Genomic DNA, 13567 nt, shown 5'->3' on the forward strand with positions numbered 1-13567 from the left:
GAAGTATAGATTTTACTTAAAGGTCTGATATTCTCTGGGTAGTTAGAAATTCCAAAATACTACCTCTAATTGTAAATAATAGCAGTGATTTCAAGCAGCTAAATTTTAGCTGACTCTTGGTCTTAACTTCATCAGAGTGTTATTACCTCAACCTTAATAAGGAACAATATCCCTATGAGTAAATTGTTATCATTTAAGGATATAGATCTTATGACTGTAGCTTGTATTTGTTCACTGCTTTCCTTTGTCTTCTTGTTTCAGTTAAAGAAATGTATGACTACCAAGGTAGATCCTATCTTCACATACCTCAGGATGTTGGTGTTAATCTTCGGTCCACTGTGCCACCTGAGAAGTGTTACCTTCCCAAAAAACAAATTCATGTGTGGTCTGGACATACAAAGGTAAGCAGATTAGTCATAGGGATTGACCATGACATAACATTCATAATTCAGTATTCTGGTAGCCCAAGCCTTTCCCCACAAATTCCTGCCACAATCTACTTTTTCTGGGGTACCATGTCAGTGAATAATGGGCTGGTAGTAGCACCAAAACCTCAGTAATTTTGCCTTAGCTCTTGGAATTATCATGCTTAAGAGAAGATTAGATGGTCTCTGGTTTATAAACTATGGTCATATTGAAACTAATGCAGAGGGGCGCCTGGGTGGCTCAGTCGTTAGGCGTCTGCCTTCGGCTCGGGTCATGATCCCAGGGTCCTGGGATCGAGCCCCACGTTGGGCTCCCTGCTCCGCGGGAAGCCTGCTTCTCCCTCTCCCACTCCCCCTGCTTGTGTTCCTGCTCTCGCTATCTCTCTGTCAAATAAATAAATAAAATCTTAAAACAAAAAACTAATGCAGAGACAAGATACTTGAAACTTTTGATGTTGATATTCCTTGTCATCTGTACTATTCCAGCTGATAATTCCCAGCTCTTAGCAAAGAGCAAAGGAACTGAAAAAAAGGAAGAGGAGAGAGAGCATTAGCAACTTGACTAAGAATTCCCTTGGGTGAGAAAGTCAGTATTAAAGGTTAAAAAACGTATCTTCAAAAGCTTAGTGTCAATAAAGGCTGTTCTTGGAATACTAATGAAGGTTATTCTGGGGCATGATTTTTGGAATGAAGAAAAACAGTAAATTAGTTTGCTTAAAAATACACTGTCCTTTCCTTACGTTTCATTTTAGCTGATAGTACAATGTTTCTGATTGATAACTGTAATACCTTTTTATAGGGTGTCAGTGCCGTCAGATTATTTCCTCTCTCTGGCCATTTATTGCTGTCTTGTTCCATGGACTGTAAAATTAAGGTGAGTTTTCAGTAACAGAGTAGGAATGCTGCTGAGCTAGTACTTTGGTCAAGTCTGTTTGGTTAATTATAAATAAATTTGGGTTTGTTAGCCAATTAGAGGCTAATTATTAGGCCCCATGAATGCAGCCACTTATGAACTCCTTCCAAACATGTTGATTCAAATATGGCTCTATGGTTCAATTGGCTAGGCTCTTTTGTAAGCTAGATAACTGATTAGAACGTAATCAGTCACTTTGGTTTTAGTTACATCGATATTTAATCACTAATAATGCATTTTTTTTTAGAGGTTTTGGATATGTAACTAAGTTCATTTGTTCCTCAGAACCATATGAGGTAGAGAGGACACACGATAGAAATCCCATTTTAGAAAGTAGATAATGCAATTCATCCTTTTTCTTTATAAATGCAAGTGGATACCAAGTAGCAGAAATGCTCCCAGCCTCTTCTCTCAGTTTTTATATTATCGTCCTAGGAAGCTCCACCTTAAGCTAAATTTCAGCTGTAGAGTATGTGGGGAAAAAACTCAGTTGCCGCTGCATGTCAGCTTGAACATGGGGAAAGCCTTTTTAAAAAATCTTAAATCTGAAAGAGTAGTTATCTTTTTTTGTGTCTTCTGTGTCTAGGTTGTTATGATGGTCAAGAAATATCAACTCTGTAGTACTCTTGAGGCTTGGAAAGTTGAATCATTAAAATTTTACTCTTTGTAAACAATTCATGGGTATTAACAATATATGAAGGTAGCTTTTCTTGATGAGAGCAATCATTTAGGCATTTGTCTCTACTCAGTAGCTTAAAATCACAGGCCAGCAGTTTGGAGTAAAAACCTTTATTTCCTTTAACTTTGACTTCATACAAGCTATGTTCATTGAGATTAAGGTCTTTTGACCAATTAAAAAAGCATAGAGTTCAATTTTGTTCACACCCATAAACATTTATTAGGTGCAAGGGGCTGAGACTAAAATTTATCAAGGTCTGTCCCTGCCCTCAGGGTAATCATTTCATTATGATGTAAATGATGGTTATAGAGTCAGGTGGAAAGTGTTCTGGTTTCTAAGAGGAAGCATCCTTCAGCAGGAAGGTAACTAAGTAAAGTGTGGTGGGGGAAGGGTGTATGGGTAGTGGAGTATGTCTGAAATGAGTGAATAGAATGGATAAGCATGGCATGTGCTGAACACAACGAAGTTTTTGGTTGCTGGAGTCTCAAATCTGAGAGATACAGAATGGCGACAGTCATAGGCAAAGGATCAGGTGCTAGAGGTCCTTGCTTGGTATGCTTTGGGAACTGAAACTTAATCCTATTGGCACTAGGTGGCCAGGAAGTGCTATCTCTTTTAGAACACTAGTGACATTATTGAGGAATAGATTTGAGGCAGGCAAGAGTAAAGGTAGTTTTAGGGACACCTGGTTTGGCTGTCGGTTAAGCGTCTGCCTTCAGCTCACGTCATGATCTCAGGGTCCTGGGATCGAGCCCCACATCGGGCTCCTTGCTTAGCGGGGAGCCTGTTTCTCCCTCTGTCTGCTGCTCCCCCTGCTTGTGCTCGCCCTCTCTTTCTCTCTCTCTCTCACAAATAAATAAATAAAATCTGAAAGAAAGGAAGAAAGAAGGTAGTTTTGAAGCTATTGTATTAATTCACTTTAGGTGTGATGAGAATTATTAGTCTATTACATTTTAGTCTAGATCATTTTCATATAGCTTCTATAATATTTTGTTACTTCAGAAAGTTAAAAAAAAATTCCTCTGTACCAAAATGTTATAAACATGGCAGTTTTAATAACCTTTAGTTCTTCTGAAAGTAGCTTATAATATTACATAAGTAAAAACTTTTCATCATAGAAAATATATCAAATATAGAAAAGAATAAGAAGAAAGTGAAAATCACTTGTTTTAGCTCCATCTAAGTTCTCTTGATATTTTGGTGTATCTTTCAGTATCAGAGTTCATATTTGTGTGTGTGTGTGTGTGTGTGTGTGTGTGTAGTCCAAATGGTACAACACAGACTAGCAGCGCCAAGCATCATGTTCATTGATGCCTTTGGTTAAATCCCCAGTACCCACAGATACGCACACACATAGCTGGCATATGGTTGTTGTTCTTGATTGAAACTTGTCATTTTATCTAAGTCTTGTATTCAGTTTAATATTTCTATGTGTTTTTTCCCCAGCTATGGGAGGTTTACGGAGACAGACGCTGTCTGCGAACATTTATTGGTAATACTTCTTTTCTTTCTGTCTATAAATCTGTTTGGAAAGACTTTTTAAACTACATCATTGACAGGAATGTTACTACACTGGTAATGAAGGAAAGTCTTCAAAGACTCAAACTGAGTCTTGAAGAGGGAGTGAGTGAGTCCTCCCACATAGACAGAAAAGGGAACTGGGAAGAGAGAACAGCAAAAGCAAAAGTGGTTTGAGAAAGCATGCTGCTTTGGGGCAGCCAGGTATATTTCAGAATTGCCAGGGAGGGGATATGGTGAGAGATGACAAGAGGAAAAAGCAGTATAACCAGGGGCAGAGCATGAAGGACCTTATGTGCCATCAGTGAGGAGTGTGGAATCTATCCAGAGGGCCTTGGAAAGCCAGCCATTAAACAGCTCTTGCAGGAAATTAACTCAATCAGATCTGAAGTTTACAGGGATCATAGTGGCAGTATGGAAGATGCTCTGGTAGGGGGCAGGCCTGCAGGCAGGGAAATGAATGACAGGGTTGTTTCATCGGTCTGGATTAGAGATGATGAGAGCCTGGACTAAAGCAGCAGATGGAGAGGAAAAGATCAAGAGTTAAAATCAGTGAGACTGAGTCACTGGATGTGAGTGATAAGAATGAAGCAGAAATCTAGGGTGACTCCCAGCTGGCTGGCTGAACGGTGATACCATTTGCCAAGAGAGGGAACATAAGAGGATGATGAGGTGTCACTGTTAAATTTGAGCTGCCTTTGGGATATTGAGACGAAAATGTCCAGTAAGCAATTAGCCAGGTGTTGAGCTTTGAAAAGGGGCTCGGAATCGGCAGCTAAAGCATACGAAAGAATAAAATTGAGCGAACTCCTTGAAAGAGAAAACAAGGCCAAAAAGAGAACAGCTTTGTGGCAAACTAGTCTTTTTGGTAGAGAATAGTTTACTGTCTTTGTGAGATTTCGTGTGAAGTCTGGTTACATTTCCAAATTTAACTGTACATTATTGAAACACTATTTGTGTGAATCGTAGTGGCTCTGTTTTTAGATTCAAGTGCCGCTCTGCAGCACTTTGTTAGGATTTTAGGGCCTTGCTAAACAAATAAATAGCCCAGGGTACCATAGCATCCTACAGGAAGACTCTCCACAGCAGACGGGAACAAGATGCCTCTTGTACATGTAGTGGACTTGGTCTCCATCTGTCTCCTCTGCACCGGCAGGCAGTTTTTCAGTGGGAAACAAAATTACCAGTTTTGGAAGATGGGACTCTTGCTGTAGAAAAGAATGCCTAATTACTGTGGCACATAGCCTGATTCGAGTTCCCTGGTGATGGCCGTCCAGCGCTGCCGTGTGTGGTTGACAATTTGTGCAATGAATGCATGTTCTGTCAGTCTTGGTCTTGATGGGGTGGTAGAAAAAAGGAAGGTTTCTCCTTTCATTTAGCCACATTTTATTTGTCCCTGCAACTTTCAAAAGAGTGGATTGGTCTGGCAGACTGATTTCTAAGCAGAGCACCTTAAAGTTAATTTATTGTCAAAATGCTATTTTAAAACAAAATAGAAGTTAATGTTAGTTTCCAAAAGGTTAAGTCTCTGAGATTCTGAAGTCCCTTCTCTGAAACTTGGTAATGTGATCACAGAAATCTGCAGGTATTGAAGAAGAGCTATGATTTCATGAACTTTATAGGGTAAAGTCACTTTGTTTCACTTAGTGAGTAATCTGGAGAATGAACCTCCCAAATGTCACTAGGCCCTCCTCTTTCATTGGCAATAATTGGTCTGTTATGTTTCCTTAAATTCTTGGCTGCTTAGTCATCAATTATGTATATTGCATATTAAAAGATTTCTATGACAAACTCTAAAAAAAAAATGTTAGATCTTTTATCTTGGTTCTTACCTAAATGTTATGCATCAGAAACACCTAGGGAACTATTTGAAGGGGGAATAAAAAAACCACCTACGTTCCCAAGCCCACACCTAACATATTCTGCTTCAGTAAGTCAGGGGATAGGATTCCAGAGATTTTGACTCACAGGGTGGCTTGAAAATGCTGTTTCTTTTATGGTGTTTGTGTTTTAAGAGGAGATACTTCACCTCACCTCCATTTCTTTTGTCCCTGCCTTAGGCCACAGCAAAGCCGTTAGGGACATCTGCTTTAATACTGCAGGAACGCAGTTCCTCAGTGCAGCTTATGACAGGTACCTTAAGCTCTGGGACACTGAGACAGGTAAGAGCTCACTTATACTAATGCCAATACATATTTATCTTATAAATTAGCATTTATAAACGGTGCAACATTGAGTAGTCTTCTGTGGCAAAATGGTGCCTTCTGTAACTGCTGATTCTCATATCCTCGACTGTCAGCTGATATCATAAAATGTTTGTAGAGATCAAACTCAGCTACATAAGTAGCTCTTTTACTCTGAGACTTTGTTTCCATTAAATACAATTTATAAAGCAAACATCCTGATAGACAAAAAAATTTGAAATCTTCCACAGACTAGTTAATTGATCTTTTTGTTCCCCTCTACCACCAAGCACGCTGCATTGCACATAATAGAAGCACAATAAATGTCTGATGAACAAAATTAAATTTAATTACCCACATTGATTAAAAAGTAAGTCTGTTTACAGACCCATGGGTCAGGTGGTTTTATATATTCACAGACGTTAATTGTATTAGTACATTGTGGCTAGTATAATTTTATATAATTAGAGAACCATCTTTCATCTCACTGAGTTTTAACGATAAAGATAATAGCTAATATTTATTGAACACTTACTGTTTACCAGGCATTGTGCTATGCACTTGTATCCAGCATCACATCCAATTCTTAAAATAACCCTGTAATTACTGTTATTATTACAGATGAAGAAATTGAGGCTTAAAGGGGGGAGCTTTTCCAGAGCCACACAGCTAGTAAGTGGCTGAACTGATTTAAACCAAGGTCTCTAATGCCAGAGCCCCTACTCTTACCCCGCAGTGGGTCTCAACTCCGGCTACACATCATAATCACTTTATTCTGCAATTGATACAGATTTACTTTTGAAAAAAGTATTTTTAATCATAAAGAATCTGTGAAAAGGAACAATATAGTTTATAGTAAAGAACAAGCAGGCTGCCCTTCCCCAAAATGTATTAAGCAAATGATCTCGAAATGTTAATCCCCGGGCTGTCTTTGAAGTGATCAAGTTTCTTTTCCTTACTTTAACCTGAGTCTTTGGTTTTAGGACAGTGTATATCAAGATTTACAAACCGAAAAGTGCCCTATTGTGTCAAATTTAATCCCGATGAAGATAAGCAAAATCTCTTTGTAGCTGGTATGTCTGATAAAAAGATTGTGCAGGTAAGTCTTTTTACAGTATTCTTAGTAAGATTCCTATAGTTTATGTTGTACTAGGGGATGGAATAAGGAATATTAACTTGTTTAATGCTTGCTGCTTTTAGGGACTGCTAATGGTCTATTTTTAGTAGAAAACAGTCATTACGTTAGAGATCTTTTTCTTCACTTTCCATAGTTCTGATCTTAATTTTCATATCTGCTCCACTTCTGTCTTTACCTTTTCTCTTGTTTGATATACAGTGGGACATTCGAAGTGGAGAAATTGTGCAGGAGTATGACCGGCATTTGGGAGCTGTCAACACCATTGTTTTTGTTGATGAGAATAGGAGATTTGTGAGCACATCTGATGATAAGAGCCTAAGAGTTTGGGAATGGTGAGTTTCTGTCAGTAGAAGATCTGATTTATGTAATTATAGCAAGCAATTTAAAACTTTGTAGCCAAAGCAAAGCCTGATAATATGCAACCATTTGAATATTTTCACAACTATGATCTCTGGCTTGCCAACCAAGCTGCTTTAAATATTTAAGGACCCAGAATATGGAAATAAAAATTTAGACATGCTACGTTTCGTAGTCTTTGGGCAGTCTATCTAAAGGTTATATATTTTGAGGCACTTTTCTTGCAATGGTGAAAAGTTTATATTGTGTTGCCTTACATTTGTTTATTAGGTACTTTATTTGTCTTTGCAAAATGACTGATGAGATGCAGGGCCCACAAATGTATAGACTCTATTATTTACTGTTGGGATTGAACATTAGAGTCAACCCAAAGAAAGAAAAAATAGTTGGGGCGCAAGGTGGCTCAGTCGTTAAGCGTCTGCCTTTGGCTCAGGTCTGGATCCCAGGGTCCTGGGATCGAGTTCCGCATCGGGCTCCCTGCTTGGCCGGGAGCCTGCTTCTCCCTCTCCCACTCCCCCTGTTTGTGTTCCCTCTCTTGCTATGTCTCTCTGTGTCAAATAAATAGATAAAATCTTTAAAAAGAAAGAAAGAAAAAATATTTAAAAATCTTTTAAGTTTTTAAATGTCTACATTATGATTATTCAGTACTGAAACTGGCCTCATGTCATCACCCATTGTGTCCTGCCATTCATAACACGTAATGGTAGAAAACAAATGTTTTATTTGTAGAGTATGTTGGTAATTTTGCTTTCCTTGAGAGGAAAAAAAACTTTTCTAAAGTCAAGAAATACTAAAGCTATGGGCACCTGGGTGGCTCAGTTGGTTAAGCGACTGCCTTTGGCTCAGGTCATGATCCTGGAGTCCCTGGATCGAGTCCCGCATCGGGCTCCCTGCTCAGCAGGGAGTCTGCTTCTCCCTCTGACTCTCCCAACCCTCCCCCCTCTCATGTGCTCTCTCTCTCAGCCTCTCTCTCTCAAATAAATAAATAAAATCTTTAAAAAATAAAAAAGAAATTCTAAAGCTAGTTTCACTAAGTGTCATAGATCATGTTTTATCATTTATTTACAAAGAAAAGCATAATAGTCTTTTTGTTCAAGGGAATGTTAGGATGGAGCCCAGCTCGTTTTTATAGTCAGTTATGAAGCACAGCTCAGCCATGGTTACAGCCTTGCAGGGCCTAGGAAGTGTGACTTCCCACCCCGGAAGTTGTTCTGCTTTAAGAAGTGGGAAGCCTTGCGCTACAGCCAGTAGTTTGCTCCTGAAACTGAATCCCTTTGAGGAGCTGAGCAGGTCCCTAACCATCGTCAGGGAAATTTGGGTAACTGAAGGTTCCTTGTAATTTGATTGCAGTTTCTCCCACCCCTTCAAATTGCCCCCATTCGTGGAGAGCTGACTGTATACTTTATGTATAATTTTAATATCATCCTTAAAGTCCGTGCTTTGAGACTGTCTTATAATTGAGATCTTTCTTACTTCAGAAATGATGTTACATGCAGAGAATCTGATATGGACATCAAGTTTTATATGAGTCACCTTAGACTACTTGTACCAGACTCTGAAGATAAACATATACATGTACTTGTTTTGTTTATATACTTTAGCAGTTTGATTATACTTAAACTTTCAGATGTTTCTATCTTCGGATGATATTTCAGCTCCCATTTTAAAATGTGAAGTGGTATAAATGAAATTGGTAAATATTTAAATGAAGCACCAATTACAGGGCTCTAAGAACACTTGTGTGTGCTTTCTAAATTAGAGCATTGGTCAGCAAAATATTTTGATTAAATTAAGGGGTAATGTCAGCCTGTTTGTTGTTTTCCCTCCTCGGAGCTTAAGAAATACTCCTAAGAGTCATAATAGTGTGTCATTATAAATGATGACATCCTTTAGACTTCATTTGCTATTGGAACCTTCCTCACTGATCCTCTCTTGAGGGTACGTACCTCTTCTCCATGTTCCCACACAACACTTTGCTTCTCACAGTTTTTGGGTTTTTTTAAGATTTTATTTATTCATTTGAGACACAGAGATACAGAGAGAGAGAGCATGAGCAGGGAGAGAGGCAGAGGGAGAGGGAGAGGCGGGCTCCCCACTGAGCCAGGAGCCCGATGTGGGGCTTGATCCCAGGACCCTGGGATCACAACCTGAGCCAAAGGCAGACGCTTAACCATCTGAGCCACCCAGGCACCACTGCTTCTCACTGTTTTTTAGTGCTTGCACATTTGTTCCTGTGTCAGCCGTGCTCACAGTGTGTCCCCAGCACCAGCACAGTACCTGGCACGTCGTTTGTGCTAAATAGCTAAAGAAGTCAATTACTGTCATAATTATTAATGATGCTGCATCTGTTGAGCCCTTTCTGTGTGCCAAGCATGCTAAGCATTTTATGTGAATGCTCTGGTTTAATGTGCCAAAGTAGTCTTATCAGATAGATGTATTTGCTAACCCTGTTTCATAGATGAGGAAACTAATGTAGGTTAAGTAATTTACCCAAGATTCCATAAGACATGAAAAGCCAGAATTCAAACTTGTATTAAGCTGATTCCAAAGCTTGAGATTTTTTTCCAGCTTTATTGAGGTATAACTGACAAATAAATATATTTGAAGTGTATAACATAATGATTTGATATATGTATACATTGTGAAAGGATTCTCACTGAGTTAGCCCATCTGCCACTTTTAGATATTTACCTTTTTTGTTTGGTAAGAACACTTAGGTTCTACTCTCTTAGCAAATTGCAGTTACACAATATGCTATTTTAAGTATAGTCACCATGTCATACATTAGATCCTTAGACCTTACTCGTCTTCCACATAAGAGTTTGTACCCTTTTACCAGCCTCACGTAGGTCCCCACCCCAACCCGAGCCCCTGGCAACCAATCTACTCTGTTTCTATGAGTTTGACTTTTTTTTTTTTTAAGAGTGCACATATAAGTGATACTATGCAGTATCTGTCTTTCTCTGTCTGGCTTATTTCACTTAGCATAATGCTGTCTAGGTTCATCATGTTGCAAATGGCAGCATTCCCTTTTTTTAAGGCTGAATAATATTCTATTATATATGTAAATACCACATTTTCTTTATCCATTCTTTCACACTAAGACTGTTTCCATACCTTGGCTATTGTGAATAATGCTACATTAAACACAGGAGTACAACTATCTCTTCAGCATAGTGATTTCATTTCCTTTGGATATATACCCAGAAATAGGATTGATGGATCATATGGTAGCGCTCTTTTAAATTTCTTGAGGAATCTCCATACTGTTTTCCATAGTAGCTATATGTACCAGTTTACATTCCCACCATCAGTGTATGAGAGATCCCTTTCCTCCACATCCTTACCAGCATTTATCTCTTTAACTTTTTGGTAATAGTCATACAGTGTGTAAGGTGATATCTCATTGTGGTTTTGATTTGCATTTCCCTGATGATTAGTAATATTGAGCACCTTCCTGTACCTGTCGGCCCTTTGTCTGTCTTCTGTGGGAAAATGTCTGTTCAGGTCCTTTGCCCATTTTTTAACTGGGTAGCTTGGCTTTTTGATAATAGTTGTATGAGTTCCTTATATATTTTGGATATTGACCCCTTGTCAGATACGTGGTTTGCAAATATTTTCTGCCATTTCTTAGGTTGCCTTTGCATTTTGTTGGTGGTTCCCTTTACTGTACAGAAGCTTTTTACTTTGAGGTACTCCCACTTGTTTATTCCAACTTCCAGGAGCTTATCTCCTGTGTTTTCTTCCAGGAGTTTCAGGTCTTATGTTCAAGTCTTCAATCCATTTTGAGTTGATTTCTGTGTATGGTATAAGGTAGGGGTCCAATTTCATTCTTTTGCATGTGAATATCAAGTTTTCCCAACACCATTTAGTGAAGAGACTGTCCATCCTTTCTCCATTGTATATTCTTGGTTCCTTTGTCGAAAATTAATTCATTATATATGCATGGGTTTATATCTGGGCTCTCTGTTCTGTTCCATTTGATCTGTGTATCTGTTTTTATACAATACCATACTGTTTTGATTACTATAACTTTTATTTAATTATAGTTAAAATCAGGAAGCTTGATGCCTCCAGCTTTGTTCTTTCTCAGGATTGCTTTGGAGTCTTTTGGGGTTCCATACAAATTTAAGAATTGTTCTAATTCTGTCAAATATGCCATTGGAATTTTGGTAGATATGAATTGGATCTGTAGATTGCTTTGGGTATTTTGAATATTTTACAGTATTAATTCTGTGTACAGCTCTTTCACCTTGGTTAAATTTATTCCTAAATATTTTCTTGTTTTTTGATACTATTATAAATGGGATTGTTTTCTTAACTTCTCTTTCCAGTAGTTCGTTGTTAGTATCTAGAAATGCAACTGATTTTTTAATATTGAATTTGTATCCTGCAACTTCACTGAATCATTTATTAGTTCTAACAGTTTTTTTGTGAAGTCATTAGGATTTTCTATATAAAATGTTATGTCATTTGCAAACAGAGACAGTTTTACTTCTTTTTTATTTGGATACCTTTTTCTTCTGGCCTGATTGCTCTGGCTAGGACTCTCAATACTATATTGAATAAAAGTGGTTAGAGCAGACACACTTCCTGATCTTAGAGTAAAAGCTTTCAGCCATTTACAATTAAGTATGATGTTAGCTGTGGACTTGTCACACATGTCTGTGTTCCCCATATACCCAGTTTATTGAGACTTTTTATGATGAAAGAATATTGAATATTGTCCTTTCTTTTGCATTTATTGAGATTATCATATGATTTTTATCCTTCCTTTTTGTATTTCATTGATTGATTTGCATATGTTGAACCATCCTTGCATCCCAGGGATAAATCCCACTTGATCATGGTATATGATTCCTCTAACGTACTGTTGAATTCAGTTTGCTAAAATTTTACTGAGTATTTTTGCATCTATATTTGTCAGGGATGTTGGCCAATAATTTTCTTGTAGTTTCTTTGTCTGGCTTTGGTATCAGGGTAATATTGGCCTTATAAAATGAGTTTGGAAGTGTTCCCTCCTCTTCTATTTTTTTTTGGAAGAGTTTGAGAAGGATTAATATTAATTCTTCTTTAAATGTTTGGTGTAACTCACCAGGGAAGCCGTCTGGTCCTGGACTTTTTTTGTTGTTAAGAGGTTTTTGATTACTGTTTCAGTCTTCTTAGTCATTGGTCTGTTCAGATTTTCTATTTCTTCATGAGTCTGTCTTGGTAAGTTGCATGTTTCTAGGAATTTACTCATTTCTTCTAGGTTTTCTAATTTGTTGGTATGTAATTGTTCATAGTAGTTTCTTGTGATCCTTAGTGCTTCTATATTATCAGTTGTTATGTCTCTTTCATTTGTTTTTGAGTTTTTCTCTTTTTTTCTTAGTTTAGCTAAATGTTTGTCAATTTTCTTTTTCAAAAAACCAGCTCTTAGTTTCATTGATCTTCTCTATTATCTCTTTAGTCTCTGTTTCATGTGTTTCCTCTTTGATCTTTGTATTTTCTTCCTTCTGCTAACTTGGGTCTTAGATTGTTCTTCTTTTCCTAATTCTTAAAAGTGTAAAGTTAGGTTGTTATATTTGAGATTCTTTTTCCTTAATGTAGGTGTTTATCAGTATAAACTTCCCTCTGGCTTTTGCTGCATCCCGTAAGTTTTGGTATGTTGTGTTTCTATTTTCATTTGTCTCAAGATAGGTTTTGATTTCCCTTTTGTTTTCATCTTTGACCCATGTCTTGTTTAGTAGCATGTTGTTAATCTCCACATACTTGTACATTTTCCAGTTTTCTTGTAATTGATTTCCAGTTTCATACCTTTGTGGTTAGAAAAGATGCCTGATATGATTTCAGTCTTCTTAAAAATATTAAGACTGTCTTGTGGCATAATATATGATCTATCCTGGAGAATATTTGGTGTGCACTTGAGAAGAATGTGTATTCCGCTGCCATTTGGTGGAATGGTCTATATACGTCAGTTAGGACCATTTGGTCTAATGTGTCGTTTAAGTGCAATGTTTCCTTATTGATTTTTGTCTGGATGACCTATCTATTGTTGACAATGGAGTATGGAAGTCCCTTGCTATTATTGTATTGTTTGCTATCGATTTTCTCCTTTCAAATCTGTTAACATTTGCTTTATGTATTTAGGTGCTCTGATGTTGGGTATATAAATCCTTCTATTTGTTATATCTTCTTAATGAATTGACCTCTTTATCATTATATGATGACCTTCTTTGTCTCTTATTGCAGTTTTTGGCTTAAAGCAGCTACCCCTGCTTTCTTTTAGTTTCCATTTTCATGCGATATGTTTTCCATACTTTCACTCTGTCTGTGTGTGTCCTTAAAACTGAAGTGAGTCTCTTATACACAGTA

At 37.6% G+C, this 13567-nt stretch overlaps 2 protein-coding genes across 2 annotated transcripts in view; one reads left to right on the forward strand and one right to left on the reverse strand.

The window, feature by feature from the left end:
• Positions 1–13567, forward strand: part of CDC40 (cell division cycle 40) — a 53738-nt gene that overhangs the window by 33070 nt on the left and 7101 nt on the right. The window contains exons 7-12 of the mRNA XM_034991802.1: positions 262–401; positions 1225–1299; positions 3464–3509; positions 5596–5697; positions 6702–6817; positions 7055–7188. Of these exons, the coding sequence (XP_034847693.1) occupies positions 262–401; positions 1225–1299; positions 3464–3509; positions 5596–5697; positions 6702–6817; positions 7055–7188 (613 nt within the window). The remainder of the gene's footprint in view (positions 1–261; positions 402–1224; positions 1300–3463; positions 3510–5595; positions 5698–6701; positions 6818–7054; positions 7189–13567) is intronic.
• METTL24 (methyltransferase like 24) overlaps positions 1–13567 on the reverse strand; it is a 155173-nt gene that overhangs the window by 27297 nt on the left and 114309 nt on the right. The window lies entirely within an intron of this gene.

This window comes from Mirounga leonina, unplaced genomic scaffold, assembly GCF_011800145.1.
Source record: "Mirounga leonina isolate KUSES-001 unplaced genomic scaffold, KU_Mleo_1.0 Mir_53, whole genome shotgun sequence".
Classification (NCBI taxonomy): domain Eukaryota; kingdom Metazoa; phylum Chordata; class Mammalia; order Carnivora; family Phocidae; genus Mirounga; species Mirounga leonina.